General features: G+C 47.3%; 1 protein-coding gene across 2 annotated transcripts in view; it reads left to right on the top strand.

Moving 5' to 3' along the window:
• The window catches only part of TNPO1 (transportin 1), a 1,741,771-nt gene that overhangs the window by 1,189,489 nt on the left and 525,288 nt on the right, over positions 1-26,994 (top strand). For both annotated transcript variants that reach the window (XR_013607056.1, XM_078675276.1), the window contains exon 13: positions 26,057-26,228. Coding sequence is in view for 1 of the 2 variants with exons in the window: in XM_078675276.1 (XP_078531402.1) it covers positions 26,057-26,228 (172 nt within the window). In the remaining variant the exon portion in view is untranslated. The remainder of the gene's footprint in view (positions 1-26,056; positions 26,229-26,994) is intronic.

Here is a 26,994-nt window from a genome sequence, read left to right as displayed (position 1 = left end):
CGGAAATAGCCAATGGTGTGCAAATTGGGCCTGCGCACAGTGATAAAGATCCACGTCCGGGGCTCTGAGACCGCCCTGCTCAAATTGGAGTGTCAACGTCACCCAGCCAATACGCGGCTACGAACCCACCCATGCAAGTGAAATGAAGCATGAACTGAGCTGCCCGCGGAGGCCGAGAGACAAGGAAGCAGCAGATATAGAAACCGATACAAAAACGTTGGTAGGAGGACCGTTAAGCAATGACCAACCGTCCTGTAAGCGACATTGGGAGCAGCAACCATCTAGCCAACCTCTCATTGAGCCAGTCAAGCAGTTTACTATAGTTCTTTTTACACAGTTCATCTGTGTTCTGGCTAAGCCAAATACCAAGATATTTAACTGCACCCTCAGCCCACGTCAAAGGGAACTCCGAGCACGTGGAGAAGTGTGGCTCAATGGTTAGAGCGGCAGACCCTGATGCAGAGGTCTAGCCTGGGACCAGGGTTCAATTCCCCGCCTCGGCGGGTCTTGAGCTCAAAAATTCCACGGACCTGATAATTCTCGCCTCGGTGCCTATTCCAATCATGGAGTCCCACTCTGCAACTCTGGGCAATAGCTTGCTTAATCTCCACAACGGCCCCCACAACGCTAAGGATGCCTGGCCTCCACCTTGGGGGTGCCCAGGAGTGGACACCTCACAGGGAAAGCCAGGATGGGTTCCACAGCGGTATTCGTACAAGCGCCTTGAGACCCTTGCGGGTGAGTAGTGCGCTATACAAGTATCAATTTACAATTTTTTTATTTTATTTTACGTCTCAGGGGTGCAGTAAGTCAACATATATACAATATACTCACTCAGAACTGATGTCTCACTCCTCACCAAAACCCACTCCCCTGACAAGGCTCGCACGCTGGTCCCTTCGCTTATCACTACCCCCCTATCACCACTCACCAACTCCTCTCCTCTTAATCCCCTCAATAACCGCCCGGCCAGCACTGATGCGGTTACCAACTCCAACACGTCTCCTGGCGCAAACACCAACACCAGCACTCCACCTTGCACTACCCTCCCTCGTAACCTCAATTCCTCATCCATACCCACTGAACTCACCAAAATCGCACATGCCTTCATTGCCAACACTTCCCCCCAAATACCACATGACACATGCACTCCATTCGCTGAATCCAACTCCCTTACTAGCTCTTTTGCTTCCCCCCAGAATCCTACCCTCCAACTCTCCCTAGCCCTCGGTCCACTATCTCAGTACTCCTGGGTATGAGTAGATTACCCCTCCTTCCGTCATCACCTAGACCCCCAAAACAACTAAGACCAATACCCCCCTGTCCCCATCACAATTACCCAACCCCACCCCCCTGTCATGCATGCTAATTAACTGCCGATCCACCTCCTGTCACGCAACTGAGATTGCAGAAACTATTCTCGGTGAAAACATAGACATAGCATTCCTTACCGAAACCTAGCTTATCCCCCATTCCACTCCTATTCTAGACTTGCTGATCCCCCCTGGTTATCGCAACATCAAAAAAGATAGAAGTGAACAAATAGGAGGGGGCCTTGCCGTCATCTTTAGAGATCATCTTAATCTCACGTTTATCGAAGTACAAGACCCATCCACATTTGAGTACCTCTGCGCAGATATCAATACCCCAGGCTCCCCCGTCATTAGGCTCCACACTATCTACCGCCCCCCCCCCCCCCCCCCCCCGAAGCTCCATCTCCTTTACTGAAGAGATGTCCGAGCTTATTACTCAAGCATTACTCTCCCACTCTGAGAACGTCTTTCTAAGGGACTATAACCTCCACTGGAACAAAAATGACGACCCTGCTGTCTCCCGGTTTAATGATATCATCGATGTCGCTGATCTGACCCAACTCTGCCAATCCCCAACTCCCACCAAAGGTGCCACCCTTGATGCTATCCTGACTAGCAAGTATCTCGCCTCCCTCTCACTGATCCTTCCTGTAGACTGGTCGACCATCACCTTATCCTCTTCAACTTAAATAGCTCCATTATACACCCGGCCCCCAGAGGCAGTTTACCTTTGAAACCTACCCGTAAACTTCACCTTATTCCGCCGTGCGAATTGGAAGCCGCCATTGAATCCCGCCTACTTTTCACCCCTCCCTCCCACAGCACCAATGACCTTACCGAACACTACTACAATTCTATTCTAGAAGCCCTTGATCAAATTGCCCCTATCAAATACAAACAAGAAACATCCCACCAAAATCCTGATTCAATGCGGACCTTAACAAGGAAAGACGGGCACTCAGGCACTCAGAACGTCCCTGGAGGAATCATCCCACCACTGACAATTAGTGCTTCTAAGCAATGCCAGGACCCAATACAAAAAACACATCTTCAATGAAAAAGCCTCCTATCTCCGAGCGCAGCTAGACCAGGCTAGAAACCGCCCTAGAGAACTCTTTAACATTGTCAAAAAACAAACCTCCTCTGGTCCTCCCAAAATTCTAGCAACTACTGAAAGATGTAATGAAATCTCCAGCTTTTTCTCCAACAAAGTCAATGCGATCGAACTTTCCTTCACCTCCACCCCCTCCCACCCGAACCCCCCCTCAAACATCACCTCCTCACTAACATTCGTAGCACTAACTCGCCCTCCTCCCCCCGTTTCTAGACAACTTCCAACCACTCTCAGTTCCCCCCCTCCCAGTCTCTAGTCTCATACACCACCAAGCTAAAAACAACGCCTCCTGGAGCGAATTCTCCCCTGTCTCTGAAACAGCTATCGTCAACATCATCTCAAAACTCAAACCCTCATCTCACACCAAAGACCCGTTTCCCTCTCACCTGGTCCAAGAACTCAAACACATCATTGCCCCACTTTGGACCAATATCATCAACTCCTCTCTCTCCACGGGCTGTGTTCCCGCCTCCCTTCAGTTAGGCCAAATCTCCCCCATCCTCAAAAATCCCTCCGCCGACCCCAATGACCTTAACAACCTACGCCCCATCTCTAAAGCCCTGGAAAAATGTGTCCTTTCCCAACTTGATAACCACATCATCTCCTACAATCTCCTTGACATGTTCCAATCGGGCTTCAGAAAAGGATGCAGCACTGAAACGGCCATGCTCATGATTACAGATAATATTCACCGCTCTCTAGACAGAGGTGAATCCTCTCTACTAATCCTCCTTGACCTTTCGGCGGCATTTGATACTGTCCACCATCCCACCCTTCTTAGTACCCTTAAAGCTCGCTTTGGTCTTGAGGGTTCTCCTCATTCCTTCAAAACAGATCCCAACAAATTAAGCTCGGTCATTGCCTCTCCAAACCCCAGCCGGTCACACTTGGTGTGCCACAAGGCTCTATCTTCTCCCCCACCCTATTCAATCTATTCATGGAACCACTCACCCTCATTCTCAAACAAGCCAAAATATGCTACCACCTCTATGCCGATGACACCCAACTTTACTACAAGATCAAATCCCAAAATGACATCCTTCACCTCAACGACACATTGATGAAAATTCAAGCCTGGTTCCACCTTAATCATCTCAAACTGAACCCTAAAAACACTGAAATCATCCTATTTAGTCCCAAGAGCAACTCTCTCCCTATCCAGCTCTGGATCAACGATATCACTGCTCTTAACTGCCCCCTTTCCACCTCCAACTCTGTCAAATCCCTAGGCATCAGCATTGACCGGACACTCATCCCACACACAAAAAATGATGGCAAAAGTGCTCTTTTCACCCTTCACCACCTCAAAAAACTGAAACCTTTTATTCTAGCCGATGACTTTAGAATCGTTGTCCAATCACTCGTCCTATCCAAAATTGATTATGGTAACGCAACACTCGCTGGCACCCCTAAAATCCACCTGGCTCCGATTAACTGTGTTCTCAACCTCGCCGCCAGACTCATCTCCGATTGTAAAAAAAATTCGACCACATCTCTCCTGTCCTTAAAAACCTCAACTGGCTCCCAATCGAAGGAAGATCCACCTACAAGATTGCATGGATCACACACAAAGCCCTCCACCTAAACACCCCCTCTTATCTTGCTGACAAATTACAAAAAGCTGTTTGCTCTAGGTCCCTTAAGAGCACCAACTCCCTTGTCCTAATCCCTCTCGGACTCAAATGCAAAAAAGCCCAATCCCGTGCATTCTCTGGTAATGCCCCTATGATTTGGAACTCCCTCCTCAAGGATCTCCGCTGCAACCCCTCCTACCCTCTCTTCAAAAAAAAGGCTCAAATCGCTTCTTCTCAACAAATATTGGGGCACCTAATGTCTCATTCGAACACTGTCCACTCCTGCTCCCCTGCTATCCCCTCACCACACCCCCTTCCCGCATCTCTTTCCTCCTCTCCTCCTGTTCTACACCCCTTATGTCTCGGATTCTCTACACTCCCCATCCCCTTTATGATCGCCTGGCCTCTCCTCCCCACTCACTCATTTAAAGGCTGTTTTTTGCGGCTTTAGTCGTCATATATTGCCACTCCACATCCATTTGAGTGTAATGTTTTTTTTATGCCTTTCATGATTAATGCACATTGTGGGCGATTTCTTTTATGTATACCTACCTTGTAAAGCGCTCTGATACCCTTCGGTCCAGTAGTGCTATATAAAACTCTCTAAATAAATAAATAAATGATAATCCCAGATACCCCCTCTGGGTCCCCCCTAACCCCGCCAAATTTGATGAATTCTCTTATGAGCTGTTCTAAATTGACATGTCACTCTGTATGTCAGGAAGCCACATCATCCGCGTACAGGGTCACCACCACACGTCGTGCGAGGCAGGCCAACCCCCTCTGTGCGTGATGTTGACACATGCGACCTGTCAGGGGTTCCATAGCTAGCGCAAAGATAACCTGTGATAATGAACAGCCCTGCCTGGTGCCCGAGAGACAGCAAAGGGCCCGACACCCTTCCGTTAATGCGCAGCTGTGCTGTGAGACACAAATATAACAATCCCACAGCCTTGATGTAGGATGAGCTCAGCCCCAGGCACTGAAGGAGGGCAAACCGATAAGGCCATTTGAGGGATTCAACGCATTAGTGGCGTCTAAGAATACCGCTGCCACATGAAGCGAGGGATCGATTGAATGCAGAATACCAAAGAAGGTGCACAGGCTGTGCGTAGATGATCTCCTGGTAATAAACCCAGCTTGATCGGGCCTTATAAGCGATAGAAGCAGCGGGAGCAAGCGGGCGGCGAGCAGCTTGGCACGTATTTTGTTGTCCGTGTTTATCAAGGAGCGAGGCCTATAAGAGTTGCAATGGGAGTAGTCCTTACCCAGATTGAGAATCATGACAATGAGAACCTCTCTCTAGACAGCTGGAAGCTCCCCGGTATTCATAGCCTCTACAAAAACGTACAGCAAGCGGGCACAAGTAGCTGGGCATATTCCTCATAGAAAGCCGCTAGCAGCTCATCAGTACCCTGCACCTTGTTTGACTGCAGTGAGCAAATTACCCCAATAATCTCCTCTACTGTGAATGGCTCATCCAGACAGAGCCTATGGCCTTCCTCCAGCCACAAGAGCTGAATTGAGTCCAAATAATCATAAGGTCCAACGGAGGGCCCTCCTGCCGCGAGCGGTAAAGCGAGGCAATGAAATTTAGCATTAGTGCCTAAACTTTCTCAGCGCCAGTGTGCATGCGCGCATCTTCATCCTGTAGTTCGGCGATGTATTCACTCGCCCATGGTTTCTGCAGTAACAGGGCCAAGGACCTGCATGGTCGTTCACCGTCCCGTAGCAACGTGCTCTCGTCTCCTGTAGTGTACCTCCCACTGAGCCGACACATCATATTCAGTTTGTTTCCCCGTTATGGCCACCAAAATGTTTGGTGTGGTAAGGTGTAGTTTTTGCAACATAAATATGTCTGTTGCATATCGCTTCTTATAAACAAAGACTTGGTTGGTCTTTCGATGTTCATTAAGACCACAAAAGTTCCATGTAAGAAATTTAATACAGGGCATCTATCTGCATAGCTATGTAATGCTGTGAATGATCTGCGATGCCCCCTCACAAGAGGCGCGCCAGCGCAATTCAGCATCTACATCGTCCAGTGATGAAACAAACAACAACACCCACACCCAAACCAACCACCCAACTTGGTCATTCACCTGTCTCAAATACCCCACAATGCTAATCGACCACTAAGTGACGCGTCCTGTGGGGCAGGGCAAATCCAGACATACACACCCACCGAAGTTGTAGGGTGGCCGAACACCCTATGTGTTCACTGCTCAGCCTTCATATATGCACATGTGCTAGGGTCTAAGCAGGCGGCAACTCCGAGGACAACGTTATCAAAAGATAATTACCATGCATCACAGTTGGTGATACAGTATCTCATAGCTCGTAATTAAGATCTTTTCTTACAGCAGGTTATTCAAAATCAACATTATTGTGCAATGTATGGTCAGGTCCCTTTGCTGGGGGAGAACTAGAGGACCCTCCGCGTGCTGCAACTTGCTTGGAAAATTTCAATGCATCTTTAGCATCATTAAAAAGTGCTGCTTGTATGTTAATTTCAGACACGCAGGTTAAATCAATGCATAGGGGGCCACAGCCTTTTCAAAAATCTTTTTTGCTGGGGTGAACTTGTGCCTAGCCGCCTGTACCGTAATAGTGACGTCAGAAAGAAAGGGCATTGCCTTGATATTGAATTGTGCCGTGCTCTCTGACCAGGGCAGCACGTATCCCAGTAGTTCAGCAGCCGTTACATCACTGGCCTGGCAGGAGCCCTGGAGGGTGTGGGGGTGGGGAGGGGTGGGACCTATGGGGGCACTCAGCTGCAATATGGCTGAAAGTCCATCTCCAAATAGTTCTCTAACTGTAAGCATGCTCTCAATGAAGTCCTCCACTCTTGTGAGGTTGGTTGATTCTGGGAGGCCCGTGATTCTGAGGTTATTGTGACGGGAGCGTTCTTCGAGGTCCTCAATCTGGTCTCTGATTACCTCCAATACCATGTCCATTTTCAGCAATTGCTCCCTTGCCTCTGCCTGCACATCCTCCATGTCTGATACTTGTTGCTCAAGTTGGTCAAGGCGGTCATCATGCTGATTCACCCTCTGCTTGACATGTGCCAGTCAGTTGGTAAGCAAATCTAACTTAGTGTCTATAGCCTTCAGACTAAAATGGACATTGACCAGGGTCTCCTTTATATCAACATCAGACTGCAGCTGACATCACTGTGCTCAGGAGATGCTTCAGAGCACGTGCCAGGCTCACCCTGCCTGGCACTGCGCCTGCTGTCAAATTGGAGCTTTGTTCGTTTGCCATCGCCTTTTACCATGATGAGGCCTCCTCACACGAGCCCGCTCCACCGTGGCGTCACTAGCAACAAAGCACAGCGCAGCCAGCGATCCTTCCCCCACTGACTCAGTCGTGGTGCAAGGACCCGACTCCCCCCAGCAGGCTAACTAATATTGGCCCAGCTGGTAGTCCAACTGGCAATGGAACCGAGGGGCCTGCCCCAGCGCACAGGCCTTAGTCACAGCATCACAGGCTCACCAGCATATTCACAGTGGGGGTGCCGCACTCCAGCAACATCATTGGGCGCCTACACCCCAACCACACAGGCACACAAACAGGGCTATGGCCACTGCACTCCTGATATCCATCTCAGTAGGGGGAGGCTCTTCCAACAAACTCCGGCCCACCAGGCACCTCTGCCCCCTCTAATCCTTGCAAGTCGCATAGCTGTCCTGGTACCTGGGGGCCTCGGGCCACACACTTCACCTTCCAATGAGTTTCGCTCCACTCTCTGACACAGCAGTCCCAGGGAAGGCCGCATCCCCTCACCACGGTTTCGCAAAGCAGGAGCCTGGCCTCCTCAGCCTCCACGGCAAGCAAGCCAAAAGAATGTTCATTCGCGGGGGACCCCCTCCATCCTGCTGCTATTATTTCCTTGTGTCTGCCCACCTACATCATCATTGGGTGGCAGAGAGCACTATGTCACTTGTAGATCACCTTACTCCACCACCTGGCTGGCAATCTCACAATCTCCATGGGCCGGGACTTCCGTTCAACGCTGCACGCGGGTGGGTGGGGAGGAGATTCCGCCACAGTGCTCCCCTCCACCTAGCGCCTAAGATCTTCTTTCTCCAGACCCAGTTGCCTCCCAATGAGAGCTGGGGCGGTCGTAGCATGCTTGCAGGTCTCCTGCCTACTCTGCTTAGGTGCCCGGAAGTCACTGCAAGCGCTCACACCAGTGCCGTCTCTGCAATCACCGCAGCCTCAGCTCCACGCTCATGCCAGGCCACCCGGCTGCCAGGCCCAATCTCATCACTGCCTCTGCTGTTGGTGCTGCTTGCTCAGTGGAGTTACCACCTGCTCCAACAGCAGCACTGGTGAGCAGGGAATTAGGGCGATCCACGACTGTGAGCCTCTCGGACTGTGTTCCCCTGGTTCTTGGCGGATCGCGATCCCGGCTGGCAGAGCCCTCAACGAGCGGCCATCTCGCAGCCCGGGCAAGCTCCATCTCAGAGTCCCCAATTCTGGGTGACCCACAACAGAGGCTAAGGGAGTGACCGTGGACCACACCTGTCTGTTAACCTCTACTGAAATATGCTCCATAAAGGTTCAAATGACTACGCCTTCCTAACAGATTCTCTGGTAGTGCTAACCTCATCAGACTCATCATCATGACCATGAGCCCAGCCCCCGCTGACCAGAAAGTCTTCCTTGGATCAGAGACCTTTGATGTGCACAGAGGATTCCCCTCTCCTCTCCCTTCAGTTCCGTACTCGCGCAAGCTCTCAGGGATGTCAGAAATACACATCTCCTGGATGGGGGTTTCAGTCCTCCCCTCTCCAGTGTTCGCAGGCCCTGTGCTTCCAAAATAGATTTCTCAGGCCTCCATGTTATGTACAGTCAACACAATTGCAATCCACCATGCATTCGCACATTACACATGCTGTTCCAGAACGCACACACAAGTATCTCGTGCTGTCCGGCGCAGCGCACAGTCCATGCAGGCCAAGAGTGAGTTAAGTAGACTGCCATGTGGTTGGAAGAGTTGGACAGTAGCCCCCACTACTGTGACACATGTGAAAAGGCCTGTTAAGATTACTGATTCTACCGAACACAAAACAGCTATACCTCCACGACCATGCTTGTGTCACTTAACTTGCTGGTAAGGGTAGTAACTCCCTCCTTTCATGAGGGTTGCAGTTGTTGGAAACCTCCTTGTCTAAACAGACTGCATTACCGTGAGACAGACCTAGATCATGACACACGCACACACTGTATGCATGTTGGCCCATGGCCTGCAATCAGTACCAGGGACCAATATATTGGAAAGCCCCTATGGGATCTTCTGTGAACCCATTAATTGCAGCGTGCACATTCCCTTTACACTTACATTGGGTTGCGCTGGGCAGGAATGTGCAATGCTGGGAGGTGGAATCTTGACAATGGAGTTCATGGGGTAGAGAGATTGCAGGATATTCACATATTTACAACAAAGAACTCAAGTGTAGGCATTAGTAAATGTACATGTGGCCTCTAAAACCAATCTACGATAATCAGAAATTTCTTAAATACTGGTAGTTTGAGACACCAAAATATAGTGCATGGCTGGTAATCAGGTAATTTATGTATGGGAAGCTGCACCTCAGAATTTAAAAACATGCAGTTTGTAAAGCCCATCATGTCACCAGAGCCCTTAGTAGGTGCTATGGATATAATTAAAGGTTTCGCTTCAAGGTTTCGCTCTACTACTACTACTGATTGATTCTAGAATGAGGAGTACACCAAGAGTGCTCCAGGAATAAATCACAGTAAAGTCTTTCTGTATTGGGTCAATTAACTCCAGTCAATATGAATTCTTAAAATGGTTCAAACTCAACAACTTGGAACCACTAAAATATTTTTTAAAGCACCCCTTTTTCGTGGTAAAATAAATGTAGCCAGTATTTTTGATTTCTCATTTTCCCCTTAGTTTTTATGTTCGCTGTCAGAACCCTGTTTAGAGGACCACTGGGCAAGCAGGAGCTTAAGGCCCAGCAAACTGGATTAAACTATAGCCAATAAATAGGAATTTAGCCTACTCAGCTGTGGCGAATAGTTCCCTTCCCACTCCAGACGTCTCTTGGAAAATGTGAGAAGGGGGTCTTTGAGAATAGCTGGACTGAATTACTCCGATTTTGCTGTTAAATAATTACCCAACCAACATTGGTGGCGCCATTGTGTGTATTTCCTACAAACCTATATAGGATCTGTGGTTTTAGACAACGTATACTGTAGGATTGGAGTCAGACTGATTCTAGACACCCCTACTGAATAGGTTAGCCTGTATACCAGCTGGATAACAGTGCCACTATAAACCCCTCTTACCAAGGAGAGAATAGTTCTTGGCAGCTACCGAACATGACAACTCTGTCCCATCAGGGATTGTGGAAACAGTGTACTTTTCGCTCAGTCACTTATGCTTACTTTGTCTCAGAGAGATACACAGAATAAACGGTGGGGACATTTCTCAATAAGCATTTATTGAACCAGCGTCATTCTAGTGTAAAAATAGGTTGCTTAAACAGACAGTAACAGATATAAATGATAAGCACTAGCAAGGTAAAAGGTTTGTAGATTTCTACCATTGTGCTAAAACAATGAATACAGGCAAGTATATAAAATACATGTCAGCAATAAATGCGTACTCCTGATATGATATGATAAAATAATTTATAGAGCGCACGTACACCAACGGTTTCTTGGCGCTTTGGACAGACAGAGGAAAAGACTACAGGATGGAAACATCAGTAGATCAATAATCAATCAAAAGCCTGAGAGAACAACCAGGTCTTCAAAGCCTTCCTAAAGGAGTGATAAGAAGAGATAAGACGGAGATCAGAAGGCAAAGAGTTCCAAAAAGGGGGGCTTGGGAAGCGAATCTTAATCCCCCGAGCCTTTTCCGCTTGGAGGGACACATGAGCAGCAAGTTGGAACTAGAAGAGCGGAGAGCTCGGGAAGGGATGTATCGATGAAGGCGGGAGGATATGAAGGCCGGGCCTTGGTGGGCAAGGGCCTGGTAGGTCAAACAGCCCACCTTGAACAGGCTGTGCTGGATTACAGGGAGCCAGTGCAGGCTCCTCAAGAGAGGCTTGGTCGAACTTGTCCTAGGCTGCCGGAAGACCAGTCTAGCCGCTTGATTCTGAATAAGCTGAAGTTGGTGAGACTGGTATAGGGGGATGCCAACATACAGTGCGTTCCCGTAATCGATACGGGAAATAACCAGACCAAGCTTGACTTGAACTAGGGCCTCGTGAGTGAGGAATCTGCTAATCTTTCTGATGCGCCGGAGATGAAAAAACATGCTGACATCACAGATTTAATTTGGGGTTTCATAGTCAGATCCTCACTAATGGTGACTCCAAGACTCTTGACCGAGCTCACCAGGCAGGGGGCACTTCCCAGCGAGTGTGGCCAGAAGCCGGGGTTCCAAGGGTTGACCGGAGGTCCAGTAAGCACAAGCCCGGTCTTTCCTGGATTAAGCTCGAGTTGGTTCGCGTTCATCCAATTACTAATGAATGACATGGTAGACTGAAAGTCCTACGATGCGTCCCTAACTAGATGTACCTGAATGTACCTAGCATGTATGTGGGTGGAAAGCCAAGAATCCCTCTAGGATAAAGTCAACCCCATTACTTGAAGTGAGAGACTGTGGTACCCCGTCTTGGTCTCAAGATGGACACCCCGCAAGGGATGTCATACCACTGCAATCTGGAGTGTCTGCGTACAGGAGCCTCAACGTCTCGCGTCAGTGTGTCAGCATGGAAGTTCTTTTCTCCTCGGACTAGCTCAGCAAGAGATGATGTATATATACCCAAAACTGCACCCCCTGGGGATATACCTTGCTGTGTCATGTCAGACCGGTATGACTGAAGTAATGTCCCTTCTACATAGTTAATAGGCAGGATTCCAAGAATCCTCATGGGGGTTGGGGGTCTGCACTCAGCAGCCCGTGACCCCCACAGACCTTAGCATCGTACTTGACTCCTCTCTCTCCATGAACCGACAGGTCAACGCAGTTGCCTCCAGCTGCTTCAACACCCTCTGCATCCTCCGTAAGACCTACAAATGGATACCCCCCTCCCCCCGAGTCAAGGAAGACGGTCAACCAATCGCTCATCACCAGCAGGTTGTACTATGGTAACAGTGTCTACACCGGTACAAGTCCCTATTCCACAAGCTCCAGACTATACAGAACACCGCCGCCAGACTCGTCCTCGGCATCTCTCAATATGAGCACATCAGCCAACACCTACGAAATCTACACTGGCTCCCCATCGAGAAGAGTCACTTTCAAGATTCTCACCCACGCCTACAAATGCCTACACAACACAGGTCCCCAATACCTCAATGACGGAATCACCCTCCACATACCCACAAGGAACCTCCGATCCGCCAACCTAGCCGAAACCCCACGCATCCACAGAGCCAAAGCAGGGGGATATCCTTCTCCTACATCATGGCCAAGACCTGGAATGAGCTCCCGATCAACATCTGACTCGCCTCCTCCCTGAACACCTTCAGGAGACTCTCAAGACCTGGCTCTTCGGTTGATTGATTGAATGAGGCTTAAGCTTTTCGGAGAAAACCCCATGTCATTTCTGGACATTACCGTAACTAGGTAAAAGGTCAGTACTAAGAACCGTTCTGCAGTGTAATGGTAGGGAGAATATAGGTGAAAGGTTAGGTGACTAGCTTAACCTATATTAGGGTACCTATATGGAACATAACAGTCGGGGTTGAGGCTGTGTACTCTTGATGTCCCGGGGCCTGGCCTACTAACAATCCTGAGCAACTGGGCCAAGTATCCTTGCAGCACTTTGCTCGATGGTAGCAGGGGTGGAGCAGTCGAAGGCTTCTCTGGTTGGGGGAGGTAAAAAATAGCTGAGTGAACACAAGCTCCCAACTCGAAAATACGTTCAGCAGTAGGACTACATGATTGTCCATTCAAATACTTGGAACGGGAATATTTATATATGAACACAAAGAGAAATACAGCATTCACAAACAATGCACACAATCCCCTGAGGTCAGGGCTTTAGTGTTTTAAAAGCAGGTCCCTGAATCCCACTCCCCTCTCTGAACGCTAATGGTTATTCCCCATTCACTATAGGTGACATTCAGGTTAAGCCCCACTGGTACTTAGTTTCAGGAGTCCACTCTTGCCTCTTTAGTAAAGTCAAGTGTTCCTGCGCCAATGGGCTATATGGCATGAATGTTTCCCGAGCTGTCTGGCCTGTCAGTCAGTCTCTTACCTGCACCAGCAGGATCCGAGCGACTGTAGTCTGAGTACGCTTTCTTTGCGAGCGATGAAGGAAGCTGTAGCGGTGGCCTCCAGTTACGTCTTTCACATGCTCAGCTCAGGGGTCGGTAGTCCTGGAGATCCTCACACGCGGTCCTGCAGCAGCCAAGGGTTTGCGATGCTCAATATTCCTCCCGCTGGTAGAGGCAATGTAACCCTCCGGTGCTGGTCCTCAGTCACAGCTTAGGTGTACTCTGGGCACCATGGCGGCCTCCTTTCTCCAGTGACGGTCTCGAACAGGCCATGGCGTTTGCTTTGTCCCAGTGGCCCCTCTTGGCATAAGAGATCACTGTCCCTCCTCGGCGCACTGACTACGGCTCAATCGGCAAAAAGGAGCAATTTTCATGGCAGCCCTTCCTCACATGCAGGTTTGATGACTTGGTCTTGCACATGGATTATGGCCCGATCGGCGCAACAGCAATCTTCACTGTGGCGCGACTGGCATACACGGTTGTCTACTTGCCAACAACACACAGAAAACAACTTGATCAGTGTGTCAACGGTCATAGCTCACTTTTTGATCGCCAACTTTTCCATTTACACTGGCAAAGACCCGATCGGTGCAGCAGCTGTCTCCTCACACCTTGCTACAGGGATCCAACCGCCAAGATTCCTCACTGGGCCTTGCTTATTGGGCACATTTCTTGGCAAGCAGGCAGCAGGCACTGGTGCTCCAGGATCCAAAGCCTGGTGGTCTTGGACTCCCTGGGTAATGTCCCCTATCCCAGCAGGGAGACTCGCGTGCCTTGGCCCCCAGGCCTGGTCACAGGCAGAAGTGTTTTGCACAGTTTGGCTGCTTGACAGTTTTGGAAGGATCTAGTTCCTCTTTCTTGGTATAGTCCATTTACAGACACCAAATGTGATTCAGAGTTTGAGACGTTAAAGTTTGTTTGGGTGGGGGTGGGGGGGCAGAGGGGGGCTCTGCTTTGGGACATTCTTCATCATTGGGTTCTTCCCGTTTCGCTGCGGAATGGGGCGTGCTGCAACTTGTGAGTTACGATGGAGCACTTTTGATGTTGGTCTGTATGGTAGATGAAGGAAAACTAGGAGTGGTGACGGAAATTACAAAGTTGGACAGATGTTTAATTTGTACCTCCAACCGGTATGGTTAAAAATGGGGAAAATGGAAACTCTATGGACTTATGTTCCTGAGTTTCGCAGGTCTACATGTTTCAAGCCCTGCCAGAGGCTATTCATTAGGACCAAGGGTTGTTACTGCCTGATACCACTCCTTTTAACACTCCGTTGAAACGTCACTGCAAGCTGAGAAAAGATACATATACATACAGAACCTATTTGTGTTTAGAACTGGAAAAACTGTGGAGCGATATGAATGGAAAGAAATTTGTCTGGCATGGCTTATGGCCATGTTACATATATAATGCTTATTCAATGGAAAACATATCACCTTATTGGAAAACATGATATATTTTTATTAGGATCAAAATGAACACTTTTAGTGCTACCAAATGAACACGTTTAAATGGACAGATTTGGACATACGCACATATATACCGGAAGGTGAAAAATTAAACATAAGACACATACACGTAAAATGCCTCAATTAGGCTTCATGACTACATGTGGGGGCCTTTAGTCACACACTGTGAATTTGCAAATGAAAAACGGGGTCATTAGGAGCATAGCTTACCGAGCGATTTCCTGTGGAATAATCCTCAGTTCTAAGAAAAAAGCCTCTGTTATCAGCTAACCGGCTGTGCCATGCTTACTCTGTCAAGGCTACTCCCTCACTTTAGGAGAAAGCCCGCCCGTGGCTCTGTAGGTGCCCGCGGTTGATGTTGACACTTATTTGTTTGAGGTGTGGCCGGGAGAGCGTTGGCATCCTTGTGTCTGTTAAAGACTAGGACACCAACCGTCAAAGATGGCAGCCGCAGATTGGAACCACTTCCTGGTTTCGTTGTCCATAGCGTTGAATGTGCTATATAGAGCACGAAAAAGTCAGACGTTGTCTTGAATCCCATTTAGGATGTGAAAAGAGTGTATGCTTAAAACTAAAAATTAACTGGATAGTTTATTAAAAATATTTATTATAATTAGTTTATAAGTGAATGCCAGTTCAAATCTGCTGGTACAAGCTCAAGTAGTAGGAAAAATAAGTTCTAGAGGGATAATTCTGCATACAAGGATGAACCTACTTTCCTGTAGATGAAATATCGTTGTATGAAATATCCATACATGACCACTATGTTATCTTGTGTATTGGCCCCAAGGTATATTTTCGTCCAGACCTCCCATGTGTGTTTTTGAACGGAGCACTCATTGTTGTTCCTTTTCAAACAGTTGTGATTCCTGACTCAGTTGTTCTAGGATAACCCATTGGTAATCACAAACATTGCGTTAGTGTTCCTTGTAGTGAACTGACATTTTTCTAGTTGCGCGCCTGCATCTGAGATTGCTTTGTTGTTCGCCAATTCTGATTTCTATTTTTCCAGTAGTCCTCCCTATGTAATGTAGATTGCATGGGCACGTTATCATATACATTTCACACGTTGGGAGTTACAAATGGTGAACTGTCTCAATTCCCAAGTGGTGATGTTAAATGTGATCCTTTTGGTTGTTTGTGTGAGATGGCAGACACTGCAGCTATCACAGACGTGATGTCCTTTTTTTGGGGTGATCCGAACTTTGTTCTCTCTTGTGTTGTCGATCTTTTGGGTCGTGTGTGGACTACCGTGTCCCGGAGACTTCGCACCTGTTTGTTCAAAAATATAGGATTTGGAATTTGTAGAGTTCAGCTATCAAATGTGCACCAGTGTTTGTTTATAATTTTGCACACTTGGTTAAATGCTACACTTTAAGTTGTGATGCATATTGGTTGTTCGTCCTTCACTTTGAGGTAGGCCCTCTAGTAGTGCCTTCCTGTGGTTGTTTTTAGCGTGTTTCATAGTGTGTGATATGATTCTTTGTAGGTAGCTCCTTGCTTCTCCTTCAGCCTGTCTTTTGTTGTCACTGATTCTGATACAATTCCGTCTCCGATATAGGCCAAATGGTAAATTTTCCCTTAGGTGCCTCAGGTGGAAGCTGTCCAAGAGGAGCAGCCAATTCTTTGCTGTAGGTTTTACGTGGGTGGTTGTCCTCAGGGTCCCCTCATCTGGGACGATGTTTAAATCCAGGAAAACCAAATCTGCTTAAGACAGAGTATGTGTAAGTTTCAGAAAAGCATTCTGTCTCTTTAGCCATTTTAAGGAATCCAAAGCACCCGTTTCATCGCCCTGCCATATGACTAACTCATCTTCAATGTATCACTTCCACATATTTATGTGCGCGAGGTATGGGTTGTGCGGGCATAGGATTGTATGTTTCTCAAGATGGTGAACAGACTTCTTCCTCCAAAAAATCAATAAAATCTATGAATCCTTCCCCTCCCTGCCCACCACCCTCCCAGCTCAGACCAATTCTACCCTGACACCCCCTTCATCTCAGCCTACTCCCACACTGGACCACTTTCCCCCCCTCAATCTTGCGTCCCTGGATTCTGTGGCTCGGAAAGTTAAATCAGGCTCCCCTGGCGACCCAGCCCCGCCAGACATTGTCATGTCAGCATCCCAGGTCACTCTGCCCATCATAATGGACCTCCTGAACTCTTCCATTACCGCTGGCACGGTCCCGCCGGAATGGAAACGTGCCATGGTCCGAGCCCTGCTAAAGAAACCTAGCCTGGACCCCTCAGACCTCAGCAACTACCGGCCAATCTCTCTACTGCCTTGGCTGAGCAAAGTCTTCGAGAGATACATCAACGGCCAATTGGTCGCCTACCTAGAAAACCACCACCTGTTGGACTCCACCCAGACAGGCTTCAGACCCAAGCATGGAACCGAAACCGCTCTCCTCATGGTCACCGAGGAATCCAGAAACATCCTGGACCAAGGAGGATCAGTGGCAGTGATCCTCCTTGACCTAAGTGCGGCCTTTGACAGGGTCAGCCATGACATCTTGCTGGATCGTATGACTAACATCGGTATCAAACAAAAGGCATGGTTATGGTTCAAGTCCTTCTTGAAGGACAGATCCTTTCGGGTATTCGACGGCGAGTCAATATCCACTAGCAGACCATTAAGATGCGGAGTACCACAAGGCTCTTCATTAAGCCCTGCGCTCTTCAACATTTATATGAGGCCACTGGCTGAGGTTGTCCGTCCGTTTGGAGTTAAAATCATCTCCTACGCTGACGACACTCAGCTGGTGGTCTCATTGGCGCAGGAGGCCAATATGCCAAAGGGAAGAGGGCTCAGAAAAGGTCTAGAGGAGGTAAAGAGCTGGATGTCCGCCTCATTACTTAAAATGAACGGGGACAAGACAGAGCTGATGCTTCTGGGCCCTGCTGACCCTAGCTCTTTTAATGCTCTATGGCCACCCTGTCTGGGCACCCCCCTGGCACCCAAGGACAACATCAAGAGCCTCGGGGTGTGGCTGGACAGATCCCTCTCTTTTGGCATTCAAGCCACCAAACTCTCGGCTACCTGTTTCGGTCTTCTTAGGTTGCTAAAGAAAGTTCTCCATCTTTTACCCATGGAAGCCAAACAGGTAGCCATCCAGGGTCTGATACAGTCCCGCCTGGATTTCAATAATGCCCTCTACCTTGCTGCCCCAGATTATACACTGCGGAGACTTCAAACTGTGCAGAATTGTGCAGCTCGTACATTACTTCAGCTCTCTCGTCAACAATCTGTCAGAGCCGGCCTGATCAAACTACACTGGTTACCAGTTCGCCAAAGAATTCACTTTAAAGCCATGTGTATCGCTCACCAGGCCTTCTGGAACACCGGTCCCCTAATCATCCGTAACCTCGTCTCCCACTACCAACCTAGCAGAAACCTTCGATCAAACCAGACCTTCATGGCCACAACACCCAGAATAAAAAAAGCCAGATCTGGCGGTAGGAACCTCACCCATAATGCTTCCAAGACGTGGAACACCCTACCCCTTCATCTGAGAGCCAACCCCAACCTCTCCTCATTCCGGAGACAGCTCAAAACATTCCTCTTCAGCTCCCCTCAATAATGCTTTGCCAGTGTTCCTGCTCCATCCCCCCCTCTGTTGGTTCCTAGCGCTTGGACTCCCCCGGGCAGCAACCGCGCTCTATAAATCCAAATACAAATACAACAGAGAGACTAGCTATGCTTGGCACAAAGGTGCTGCCCATGATGATCGGTTTTTTAAAAATAAGTATAGGGTTTCCTCGAATCTGAAACAATTAGAGGTTCGGGCCCATTTGCAGCATTCCATAGCCCCATTTCTCGGGTTCTGATATTCCCAATCTTACTCGAATAATACATCCTCAATTATGTTGAGGGTCTTGATGTGTGGGAGGCTAATGTGCAGACCTTCAATGTCTAAACCCATCAAAAGTTGTTTGTTAGGGTCAAAGGTTATGTTTTGTAGTAGTCTCAATACATGTTTGGTGTCTTTCAGATACGTCTCTGTGTTTTGTACGATTGGTCTTAGAAAAGCATCTGCAAACTTGGATAAGGGTTCTAGCTTATCCCAGACACACTAGGTCGCCCTGTTTTTTTTCAAGATTCTTGTGTATATTGGGGATTGTATGGAAGTAAGGTGTGAATGGAGACTTTTTGACTAGGAAATCACTTTCTTTCAGGAATATCCAGTTGTGTGCCAGTGCTTCCTCTGTCATGCTCACTATGTGTATTCTTAGTGATTCGGTTGGGTCCTCTGTTAGTGTTTCATAATTCCTAGTGTCGTTAAGTAGACTGAGTCATTCAATTCGGTATGCCTCTGTCTGTATGACCACTGCCCCTACTTTGTCAGCGGGTTTTATCACCAATGTTTTGTCCTCTACAAGCTCTTTTATAGTTAGCTTATGTTCCTTGGTGGTATTGTGGAATGTTCTCAAACTATCAGGATTGATTTCCCCTATCTCTCTCAGGACAGCTTTTTCAAAGGCCAGTATTTTTACTGGGATTGCTGTGACTGGTGGGGTAAAAGATTATTTTATTCTCAAACCTGTGTTGCCTTGTGGGTCCATTTTCATGGGTTTGTCCGCGAAATAAGACCTCAGTGAATTTTCTGATGTACTCATTAAATTCACAGCTCTATTTGAATTTATCGAGGTTAGCAGTGGGGACAAAATCCATGCCTTTCTCAAGTATCTGTATCTGTGGTACAGTGAGAGTTCGTCCTGTAAAGTGCACAATCAGGCTGGTTGACCGCTCGGACCTGTTTGGTTGTTGCATGAGCTAGTCATGCTCCGGTCAATACTCCAATTTGTTCCTGTTTTTGGGCTCACTGAATTTGTGTTCTTTTTCTCGTACTGCCTCCTGTTATTCCTTCTTCCTCTGAAGGTGCCCTTGGTTCCAGGGCTAGAACCTGAACTTTCCAATCCAGTGTCTGGTAGGTCACTGTCAGTATTATACCACGGGTTTCTTCCTGAGGGAATATAATCTTCCTTAATATATGGGTAAACTCTTTCATGGCTAAAGTTGCTGGTATGTTTCTTATTTTTCTGAAACTTACTTTGTTTCAGGGATGTTTCAGATTCATTCAGAGTTTGATTTGTCTTTTCTTGAGTAAGGTGACTGATTGGTAAGTTTTTAAACAAACCTCAATTGTCTGGATCTCAGTTTTAAGTTCCTGGGATAGGCGTGTTGTTGTTTTTATAATTAGGATTAACCAATCTCTCATGGAGTGCCACGAGATGAGAGACCAGTCTTTTTTGAATGTTTTGTCATGTTGGAAAATAAAGGGCTCATTTCTCACAATTAAGCCCTGGGGGTTTGCCTTTGCTCATAAATATTCAGTAATCGTATTGCCATATATCATGGTTTTTATAATAAACTCAAGAGAGCCCAGATAAAAGAAAAGAAAAAGGAATACGCAGAATAAAAAAAAAAGAAATCGTATAAAATTGTGCGCTATGACATCTGAGGGTGCCTGAAAATTTTATCTCAATACTGCTTGAAAAAAAGTGCTCAAAAAGCATGTGAGAAGGAAGTGTACTGCTCACATAGGACCCAGCCAGGCGCTATAATGTAAGACAAAGCAGCAGTTTATAAAATGCATGTTAACATCATTAGCAGTTGTTAATTTGCTTGAGGTGTATTTTAGTACTTACCCGAGTGAGAGGGAAGGTGCTGGTAGCTGAGAAGCTTAACAATGTACAATTGAGGTGAAGTGTTAAAGCTGGCTGAATGTACAACGCTGCAATATAAAAGTATAATGCGATTGTCAGGAATGAGTGCGACAAGATGTGATAAATGTGTATGACCCACACTACTCGCCAAGTGAAGGTTAGTAGTGTCTAAATTATACTGACTGTAAAAACACGTGCTCAAGATAAGAGCTTATTTCTGCCTTCCGGTTGCTGGATCAACCATGTTTCCTCTTACAGAACCCTTACTGTATGATGACAGAACATCGGCGCGAGTGAAATGGGAGTCACATCCCGCGTAGCAAGCAAACTGCCAAGGTCGGTTCCTTCTTCAGCGACAGAAGAGCCGGGTGCGTTTTCCACCCTCCAATATATCGTGGAAGAGCACGTCTCGGCAATGTGTTTTTAGACCAAACTAGAGAGGGACGAGAAGGAAAATCCTGGATCTTGGGGATCACCGAGGGGGCCTGTGCCATGCTGAAATCTTTCCAGGCAGGCCCTCTAGCAGCTGGCAAACCTTGCAGCTCTGGAAACGACCAAGACTCCTGCAACTTGTCTGCTTCAGGAGCCTCATCCTCCCCTCTGCAGAAGCAATGACCTCCACGGTCATTGCCCTCCTGGAGTATGCCCTTTCCCTCAAACTACCTTGTCCTGGTCCCTGCAAATAAGGAATAATCCCAGTCCCATTAAGAGACTGATGTGCAACCTCTGCTCTGGTCAGTACAGTTTATGTGCTCCAAGCTAGAAAGGCGTCTGCTTCTGGCACTGACACCAATCCAGAGACAATCAAATCATTGTACAAGAGACATAAGGCACCTTGCTTTTCCTTTACCTAGACATCAACCATGGCCGCTTTGCCGTTGAGCTCAGCCTCAACCCTGGCAATCAGCTACTTCATGCCCACAACACTGGCTACTAAACCTGTATCCTTGGTCCCACATGTGAAAGACTTAGCAAATCGGGTGTTCTCGAGTTCCTCACACAAGGTCCTGCTCTGGCTGGTAGTGGAGGCTGGGATTTATGCTGCCACCATGGTGCTGTGTAATTCCTTGTAATGGCAGTTGCTTTTCCCCACTATGAGGGTAGTGATTTGGGTCCCCCTCTTGGTCTAAAAAACTGCAGTCCATGAGGCCTACCTCTTGGTGCGCACGCATAATCTGGTCTCCCCTGACGGCAAAAATCAACATCAGGGATCATTACAGTTGGGACATTCACGGCAGGGGTGCATTTCCATCACCATGCAATAGAATTTTCTGTTTTAACATTAGCTGTTTCAGAATTGTAACACTATACTCCCTATACCATAGTTCAAGCCCTTCGCCTGGAGAAAAATGCTGCTCTGGCAAACATCGAAGCGGACTACCGTCTGCTCGAACGACTGCTGGAAGAAATACGACACCTATCCCTTGAGTCAGCCAAACAAATGTGGAGGTCCTCAGTGGCACAGGTTTATGGGTGGGGCGACAAAAATGGTAAGTTGCTTCATTGGTTGGCATCCCGCTCTCTCACTAATAGGATAGTTCAAGAGATTCTGGGCCCAGAAGGGTGCACACACTGCACCCCAGCAGCTATCGCACAGGCCTTTGCATGCTCATACACATCCCTCTATTCATTAGAACAGCGCCCGGACCCGGAGTCCGGGCATCAGTTCTTACAGGACGTTCCGCTTCCACGATTGACCGATCCAGAGACTCACTGATTAGACCAGCCCATCACACTAGAAGAGGTCGATGAGGCAGTCTCATGTATAGAGTCCGGTAAGCCGCCAGGTCCAGACTGCTTCCTGGCAGAATACTACACTGCGTTTAGGGAAACCTCAGTGCCACGCCTCCATGCCCTCTATGAGGAAGTGATAGTCAGGTGCCTTCCCCTCAGAAATCAACATGGCCACTAAAACGCGACCCCAATCCGTATCATGTTCGGACTACCGCCTGATCTCTCTTATCAACACCAAAGCCAAAATATACGCTACTATCCTAGACACACGCCTTAAACCAGTACTTGTCCGCCAACTCCACCCCGATCAATGTGGCTTAATGCTCCGCGCAGTATGAGGCATTGCTTGCGACACCTACACATGGGTCTGGGCCATCGCCATCTCCTTTCCCCGTATCTGACTTTGTTGCTGATCGACTTCAAAAAAGCTTTCGATATGGTTGACTGGTGGGACCTGGGGAGCGTACTACAAGCTGTGCGATTTGGCCCACACTTACAAAAACCGGTGCAAGTACTTGAATCTAACCCCTTGGCTCTGGTCCTGATAAGTGATGCGCTCTCAGAAGTCTCCCCAGTTCGTCAGGGAACAAAACAGGCTGTCATCATCTCCCCTCCTCTTCTCCCTGGCAATAGAACCGCTTGTCCGGCTTATCCGAGGCGATGCACAAATGCAGGAATGGCAATGGCTGGAATTAAGCGAGGACCGCATCGCCCGATACCCTGACGACTTCCTAATTTTCCTTGCCGATCCGGTAAGATCCGGCCCCCAATGCCTCCGTATCCTCTAGTTATTCGGAGCTGCATCAGGCATGCATCTAAATCCAGCCAAATCAACTCTGGTACCCCTCCACGTGTCACAAGACTGTATGGACTGGCAAACTGATATCCCCATACAACACCTTACCTCTTAATACCTAGGAATATGGGTGGCACTCTTCCCAGAACTCACCTGGTCACTTTACACCACCCCCCTGGTCAAGAGAATGAAGTAGGACCTTCGCAGGTGGCAATCCCCTCCCCTTGAGTCCCTTGGGAAAGATAGCGCTGTTCAATATTATGGTGCTTCCTCGATTTCGCTACATAATCAAAAACCTCCTGCTCCACCTCCCACGAAGGTGGTTTCAGGAACTAGATCAAATAACCACAGCTTTTCTCTGGGGAAACTCCAGACCATGCATGGCAGCTTACTCACTGCCAACGAGCCCCATACAACGGGGGATGGGGATGACAAATCTCTTCTATTATATAGCCACCTGCCTCCTGTGATATACAACTGGTTCTCTGGCGGATGGACCAATCCGGCGTATCAATTGGAGCTTGCGGAGTTGAGGTTCTCCCGGATCCAGGCGATGCTTTACGGCTCCCTGGTCCCTCAGGCTCTTCTGGCAGTGACTCCAACAGCTCTCTTCGTGTGGCGCTCAGCATTACGATTCACAGAATGGGACACAAAACTTACACTGCAGACACCCCTATCGCACAGCACCTGGCTGGGGGAGGTGGCGGCACTGGAAGGGTTTCGAAGATAGGATCAAATCGGGATCACACGCCTTGGGGATGCCTTGTTGGGGGTCACATAGGCTCTTTTCAGGACTTGCAGCACCTTTACTGTCTTCATTCCACTCAATTCTACAAATACCTGCAGCTCCGGTACACCATCACCCTCCTTGTCCGCGCAGGTGCCACACCTCCAGAATTTAGTCCCGTGGAAGCCAAAGTCCTTATGGGAAATTTAGGGAAAGGAGGGATATCTCAAATATATCGCTGTCTGGTGAACCACTGCAGTAGGGTGCCTGAGAGACCGGTGGGAACAATGGCTGGATCCCCTGGGGGAGGAGGACTGGAGAGACTCCCTCATGGCCCCTCGAGTGATCACTATTTCAGCCAAGCTTCGGTTAATACAAATGTTTTACCTGCACTGCGTTTACCTCACCCCGTCCGATTATACCGTGCAGGCATTCTCCCAGCCCCCAGTTGCCCAAGACGTGTGACAGAACCAGCAGACCTTTAGCATATGGTTTGGCCCTGTACTACACTCACTCACTCACTACTGGACTGCAGTGGCAAGTGAGGCAAGTACTACACTGGGGGTGGGAAGTCCCCCTGAGCCCCCTGTCCCTAATCTTACGAGTCCTGGAGGAGTTGGGTGGCTCACATGCAGATAGCGCATACCTGGGTGTGGCCACCATGGTGGCCAAAAGAGACATAGCTGCCGCCTGAAAAGACCCTGTCCCCCCTACAGTCTCTTGACTGGGGTGCCATGCAAGAGAAGCCAGTATATGATGCGAGAGGTTGTCCGGCCAAATACAAGCATGTCTAGGGCAAGTGGCTGGGCCTTGTGAACTAAAGAGGCCCCTTTTAGGCAAATATGACTCTGGGACCCAAGTCATGGTCACATTAACGATAGAAAGAATGGGAAATTATATTTGGGCGATTGAATTTGCAGGAAATGCTAAGTGTATCAGAATATTATTTAGTTTATTATCAATAAAGTTGATTATAAAAAAACAAACTCCTTATAACATGTTGGCCATAGAAAAAATATGTTTGAGTGTATGCCAATGAATATCAAAAAGAATGTGTGGTAAACTGATTATTCAACTGAATTATACTGTGAGTTTATTAGGGCTCTCCATCATTTCTCAAACCATTTTGTGTGAGGAAAGTAGATTCTGACTATCTTAGGGGCTTATAAAGCATGGAGCAGTATACGCAAAATGTTGGGGCTTGGGCGATTCTCATTTTACACACCAACTAATAGTAATAATGATCTGCCTTTAATATTTCATAACAATTGTATAAATAGATGGATATCGGCAGGGATTGTGCAACTGGGTTGCTTTTATAAACAAGGATGTCTTAAGATATTTGAGGATCTGCATGAGGAATATAATATTAGCCGTAGGGATTTTTTACGTTTTTGCAGGTTAGAGATTTCCTAACAAAGAAAACTGGTGGGCGGGAGAATTTCCGGAACAATCAATTGATTGATAATTTATGTAAAAAAACAACTCCCAGGATTGGGGAAATCTATGAAACATTGAATTTAATGGCCCCAGATGATATGGATAAATATTGTGTAATTTGGCAGGAACAACTAGGAGTACATTCCAATATCCCCCGCATAGCATATGAGTTCGCACTACACTCATTAATGTCGATAAAGCTACAGGCACAATTTTATAAAACTTTTTTCTTCCTATATTACACCCCCAAGAAAATTGCTAAATGGGGAACAGGGAAGGGAACAACATGCCCTCGTTGTGCACTATACGGGGCCGATATTATACATATATTTGCCACATGTAATACGCTGACTAAGCTGATTAATGACATCTCTGAATTTCTATCAGAGGTTTGTCAAACAAGAATTGAAATCTCAACGGAGGAAATCATGCTGGGGGTAGCAAATCGTGAATTGTAGACAAACACTCAGGGTTAATATTCGTGGCCATGGCTGTACTTCGACTTACTATTGCCTCAGCATGGTTAGATCCTGATCCACCGGCATTTCAACAATGGAGGTCTAGACTATTAGCTACTTGTAGCCTGGAAGTTGGAATTTATAAAAACAAAGGGCCTAAGAAAAGATTAAGGGGCATGCGGATTTGGTCACCAATGTTATTTTGGATTCAGAGACATACATGATTGTATTTTGTGTATATAGTATTATCTTCATCTTTATTTCCCTGTACCCTTATGGTAAAGTATATCATACGGGATTAATTTCTGTTGTATGTATGTAATATGCTATTTCTTTATCTTTTTGACGTGTTCTTGGTCAGGGAAAGGGGAGGTGGGGAGGGTGGGCATGCATTTTTTTATGTAAAAATTGTCAAGAAAAAGATTTAAATTAAAAAAAGGAAAGTAGATTCTGTTTTAAATTACTAGTAACTTTTTTCCATTCATTTTTCTTTGTAGTGCCTTTGCTACGTTGGAAGAAGAAGCTTGTACTGAGCTTGTCCCCTATCTTGCTTACATTCTTGATACACTGGTGTTTGCCTTTAGTAAATATCAACATAAAAACCTTCTAATTCTTTATGATGCTATTGGAACATTAGCGGATTCTGTGGGCCATCATTTAAATAAACCAGTGAGTACCAATATTGTGAACAGAACTACCTGGATGCAAATGTTCCGATAAATATAATGCCAGATGAACGTATTGTAAAGGCCTTTGAATATCCATGTGTTCTGATGTTACTTTAACTTTATTTTTTAAGTTTTGTTCTGTACTACAGTGACATTGGAACAGTATGTAATCTGACCTTGTGTGTCCAACTCAGTGGAAAACCTAAGTTTAATGATAAGATTTTACTTCTTTGACCTGGATGCCTGTTTAGCCAATAGAAATCCCGCTCCCTTATCAATGGAAAGGCTTTTAACTTTTTCCAGTGTGGCACATGTACCCCAAATTTCAGTTGGGAAGTATGCAACATAAGAGGAGACTTGATCAAAGAGAGGGAAACAAGCTGTGATTACTTAGTGACCGGAGAGATTGATTGGTTAAAAAGCTGATGGAGTAAAACCCTATGTGTCACCCTTGGCTGTGGTAAGTGGGGAGTGAGCAAAGAGAATGTCAAGCTAGAAAGGTAGGGGAGTTGGACAGACTGTAGTGATGGGATGTGGCCTGCTCGCATCGACAAATTGCAGAAGCAGCATGGCCATAACGTCCTTTGTGAATCATTTAACGTGGTGGAAGGAGGAGTGACCTCAGGCGAAGTGGTCCGGAACAAGCAAATGAAAATAAAAACTGTAAAATATACACAGAATAAGACGCATCCACTTGAAACAAAGACACATTGAATCACAGCTATGAAGTTTTCCCCAAAAAAGTGTTTATCCGCAGTAAAAGCAAC

The sequence above is a fragment of the Lissotriton helveticus genome, chromosome 2_1, assembly GCF_964261635.1.
Source record: "Lissotriton helveticus chromosome 2_1, aLisHel1.1, whole genome shotgun sequence".
Lineage (NCBI taxonomy): Eukaryota > Metazoa > Chordata > Amphibia > Caudata > Salamandridae > Lissotriton > Lissotriton helveticus.
The sequence above is the reverse complement of the archived record's forward strand: the minus strand, read 5'-3'. Positions and strand labels throughout refer to the sequence as shown.